The sequence below is a fragment of the Mycetomoellerius zeteki genome, unplaced genomic scaffold, assembly GCF_001594055.1.
Source record: "Mycetomoellerius zeteki isolate Tzet28-1 unplaced genomic scaffold, Tzet1.0 scaffold1562, whole genome shotgun sequence".
NCBI classification, from domain to species: Eukaryota; Metazoa; Arthropoda; class Insecta; order Hymenoptera; family Formicidae; genus Mycetomoellerius; species Mycetomoellerius zeteki.
This window is the reverse complement of record NW_017256514.1, coordinates 5,028-10,052: the sequence shown is the minus strand read 5'-3', so window position 1 is coordinate 10,052 and position 5,025 is coordinate 5,028. Positions and strand designations below refer to the sequence as shown.

General features: G+C 44.2%; 1 protein-coding gene across 1 annotated transcript; it reads left to right on the top strand.

Annotated features, from left to right (window-relative positions):
- The first annotated feature begins 2,372 nt into the window (after window positions 1–2,372).
- On the top strand, window positions 2,373–3,590 carry LOC108720980 (uncharacterized). Its single transcript, XM_018445270.1, has one exon. The coding sequence runs from the start codon at window positions 2,373–2,375 to the stop codon at window positions 3,588–3,590; it is 1,218 nt and encodes a 405-aa protein (XP_018300772.1).
- Window positions 3,591–5,025: the final 1,435 nt, after the last annotated feature.

Genomic DNA, 5,025 nt, shown 5'->3' with positions numbered 1-5,025 from the left:
GAGCTGCCGGCTTCTAACGATTAGATCGAAAGGTGCATTTCTGATAGGCCCGAGCTGCCGGCTTCTAACGATTAGATCGAAAGGTGCACTTCTGATAATAGGCCCGAGCTGCCGGCTTCTAACTATTAGATCGAAAAATGCTTTTTGATAGGCCCGGGTCGCCCGCATCAGTTCTCAACGAGGGTAAGGCATGATGGTTCGAGGACTCTCACAGAGGAAGCAGCAATGGACCTAACCAGAGAATGTACGAATAGCGTAAGACGGCCGCCATTGCCGCGTGTCATTTGGCATCCATTTGTGATTTCATAAGGAAACGCTAAAAATAAATATCTGTACTATGTAATCGTATGTGTAGAATACGCTAAGGTTCTTCCTTGCGGTAAGTCTCAAGACTTTCTAAGATATTGTTGACTCGAAACCACAGAAGATTAAGAACATTGTACATGATCTTACAAATACGCTTTCTATTTCATTTTGAATCGCTTATCAGATTAATTCATAGTTATGTGAGATCAAATTGCCGAGTATTTCGTCTAACTAAACTACTTGAAATTAATATTAAAGAGGTGACTACTTTAATTGAAAGAGCAACTACCAAATTTGTCACGTATATTCAACGTAGCGGGTATAACTGTTTGTGCCTACACTATATTCATATGCGACAATATGTATTATATTACATAAGTTGTATTTCGTCATGTTATTTATCTTGCTCGTTTTTGTGTGCACGTTTTATCCTGTGTTTTAACATTCTATGTTTACAATTATTTCTTTTGTCTGTAATCACATCTAATTGGTCGTCAGACCATTGGCCTTCTTTTGAATAAATAGCTATCGAACATTTTGGTCCTTCGAGCCGGATCTGTTGGCATTGGCAGGATGAGACTTGCACATGTGGAGGCTCGGTTAGAGCAGCAACTTGCGCTTAACAACCTGATTGCCGATGCATACGACAAGATATCTAACCTCGGGTCAACTAACCTGAATTCGCAAAGAATACAAGCGCGCTTTACCGCGCTCAAGGAAGAGTGGGAGAAATTCTCCATTACACATGACGCAATTGGGGTAGCAATACGGGAGCTTAGTTCTGACGATAGGTTGCAAGTTCTTAACCATTCTTATTTTATTGAGAATTTCTTTGCTACTACACGCGAACTTTATTTAGAGACTTCGGAACGGTTGTACTTCGTATAAGGTTGTTGCTCGATGCAGATCACGGAGCCTCACTTAAGTCGTCTTCAGCCCATACCGATAATTGCATTTCTACCAAGCCATCATGCTACCATCCGACGAGATTACCTCGCATCGACCTGCCAAAATTCAACGGCACTCATGCCGATTGGCTCTCTTTTAAGGATCTGTTCACTTCTCTGGTAATCGTCAATCCTTCGATCTCTTCTGTTGAGAAGCTGCAATATTTAAAGACTAGTTTGTCGGCGCGGCTGCGCATCTCTTAAAGGACATGGCAATTACTGATCATAACTTTCTCAAAACGTGGGACGCGTTGATTGCTTTCTATGAAAATAAGAGATTACTTGTAAACGCAGCTTTACATTCGTTACTTGCTCTTAAACGCATGTCAAAGGAGTCCTCTATGGAACTGGAACGATTATACACAAGTATCATGCAAATACATCGATCTTTAGAGAATCTACGAAGACCTGTTGACACATGGGATGATTTTCTTATATTTATTATAGTTCAGCGCCTCGATTCGGAATCGGTAAAGGCTTGGGAACACCATCTGGGCTCAGCCACCGAACCACCTACATGGTCCCAATTTACAGAATTCTTGGTATCACGACTTCGCTCTCTTCAAGCATTTGAGAGATCCCGTTTTGGAAAGAATTCGAATCAACCTCAACAGATATCCGCCAAAACTCACTATCAAGGAAAATCCGGTCAAGGAGATTCTAATAAGGGACTTAGTTGTTCTCTATGTTCTGCCAAGCATCATACTTCCGCTTGCCCACAATACGAAATCGGTACAACAAAAGATGGCGCTCATTCATAAACACAAATTATGCTTTAATTGTCTGGGAACTCATCGAGTTGCTGCCTGTTTAACTACTAAGCGTTGTCTGAAGTGTGGACGCAAGCATCATACCTCAATTCACTCTGGATCTATCAGTTCTACCAAGGTTAAGGCGGACATCAGCGAGCCTGTTAAGCCTACTACCACTCCATAACCTGAAGAAGCACAAGTTATGCATTCCATCATGGCTTATACAACTCCTACGATTCGAGTATTACTGGCTACTGCTCAAGTTCGAGTGACGGCTCCTAATGGCAACTTTACTACAGTACGAGCTTTAATCGACCAAGGTTCGGAAATTTCACTAGTATCCGAGAGGACAGTTCAATGATTAAGAATGACTCGAGAGCGTTCAAAAATCTCACTAGTTGGAATAGGCGGTAAAGCCGCTAATAGAACACGAGGCAGCGTCGGTTTTGAACTCAGCCCGCATTTTCAATCAGAATTCACGTGTACCGTTACTGCACACATATTAATCAATCTTACTTCATCCATTCCATCTGGACAGGTAGATCAAACATTGTGGCCGCATTTGGAAGGATTGCAGTTGGCTGATTCACAATTTTCAAGCCCCGGTGCTATTGACCTTGTCTTGGGAGCGGACGTTTATGGATCTATTATTGCTGAAGGATTAATCACGGAATCTCAAAATTCTCCTATAGCCCAATTAACCCACTTGGAATGGATTATCTCCGGTCCAACCGGCCACCAGATGACTTTTGAAAACGCTCGCAATTATCACATGACTACAGGCGAAGATTTGCATCTCATATTACACAGATTTTGGGAAATAGAAGAAGTACCTCCTTCATGCAACCATTCTTTAACTCCGGATGAGCAACAATGTGAAGATCATTTTCGGAACACTCACTCGAGAGAACCATGCGGCCGATATGTCGTTAAGCTACCATTCAAGCAACCCGTCAGCAAACTGGGAAATTCGAAAGGAAAGGCCACTCACCTTATTCACAAGCTAAGTAAACGATTCGAATCGGACCCCGCTTACGCGAAAATGTATTCTGGCTTCATCGCTGAATACTCAGAATTGCATCACATGCGATTAGTGCACGACTCTGTTCCGGAACCGTCTCATACTTACTACCTACCTCATCATGGAGTCATTAGAGAAACCAGCCTAACTACGAAACTGCGCGTGGTGTTTAATGGTTCTAGCAAAACTACTTCAGGGTTTTCGTTAAACGATCTGCTGCACATCGGTCCTAAATTACAAACCGACTTAGTCAATGTCTTAATCTGGTTCAGACAATATCGTTATGTTTTTTCTTCTGATATAGAGAAGATGTATCGACAAGTTAGAATACATCCGGATGACTGGAAGCATCAACGCATTTTGTGGAAGGATGACGCGAATCTTATAAAAACTTATGAACTCACGACAGTGACCTATGGGCTGGCTTGCGCTCCCTTTCTGGCTCTTCGTACAGTTAATCAATTAATACATGATGAAGGAACGACGTTTCCATTAGCAATCCCAATCCTCACCCACGGTAGATATGTGGATGATCTGTTTGGAGGAGCAGACTCCATAGAGTAAGCAAGGGCTGTCGTACAGCAAGTGAACCGGCTTTGCATGGCGGGCGGTTTTCAACTGCAAAAGTGGATCACGAACGATCCTGAGGTATTAAACTCACTTCCCGAGAGAGACCAGACTTCTCGTTCCTCTATACCAATTGAGGAGAATCTTATTGTCCACTCCATCGGTTTATCTTGGCATCCTAACCCCGATACCTTTCAATTCATTTTCATCACACGTTAAATAAGAATGTTACTAAACGAGTTGTTTTGTCTACTATAGCCAAGTTATTTGATCCACTCGGACTTCTTTCACCTGTTATAATAGGCGCTAAGATAATGATGCAAGAGATTTGGACTTTGCGATTAGAATGGGACGATCCTCTCCCTCCCCCTGCTGCAAATAAATGGATTTTGGTTGTCCAAGGTTTACAGGATTTGTCTACCCTCAACCTTCCACGACGGCTAGGCTTGAGATCTGATCAACCCTTTGAGATACATGGATTTGCGGATGCTTCTCCCCACGCTTACGCTGTAACGGTTTATAGTCGGTCGATATCCAATGACGGTGCCATTTCTACTCAATTAATTTGTTCAAAGACCAAAGTCGCACCATTGAAACGAATGACTATACCCCGCTTAGAACTCGCGGGAGCAGCTCTCCTCACTAAATTAGTTACGCATTTATTACCGATCCTAGAACGAAGTAACATTTCAGTTTATTTGTGGACAGACTCCACCGTCACGTATACTTGGATCACTAATCATCCATCCCGTTGGAAAGACTTTGTCCATAACCGGGTCTGTTATATACGGGAGTCTTTGCCGCAGGCTCAGTGGGGTCTCGTACCAGGACGGAAGAATCCTGCCGATTTCGCCACTCGAGAGTTAGCTCCGATTCAACTCTCAGAGCGGCGGTCGTGGTGGAGTGGTCCTGAATGGTTATTATAGCCATCGCAATATTGGCCGCAAGGGCCAACTCCTGCACAAGTCGAGGAGGTACCCGAAGAACGACCTGTTAAGGAGTAACTATGACTCTCTTAAGGGAGTAACTATGACTCTCTTAAGTTGTTGCGCTGCGGCGGACTTCGGTCTGCCCGGCGTTGTGGGTCGTCCCTCTCTCTCGGATCCTTGATTCCTTCGGGCGTCTTTGGTTCCGGGGTCGGGGTGGGTTCGGCCTGGAGATGAGAACAGTATGGGACTTGATGCGAATACATAGCCTCTCAAGTCCAAGTCACACACCTACCTCCTCGTGGTGCTCCTGGGCCCCTGCGCTAGCGCAGGGTGGCTAAATGGTGTTGTGGCGTAGTGCGCCTCAAAGGGCTTCGGCCCAAGTGCCGACTTCCATGGTGAGTTGTGGGGCCAAGAAAGGTTGCGGCTATTTAGGGAGCTCTCGGCTGTCAATCCGTTTGCTCCCTTACACGCAGTAAATAATGGATAGTGCAAATAATAGTTCC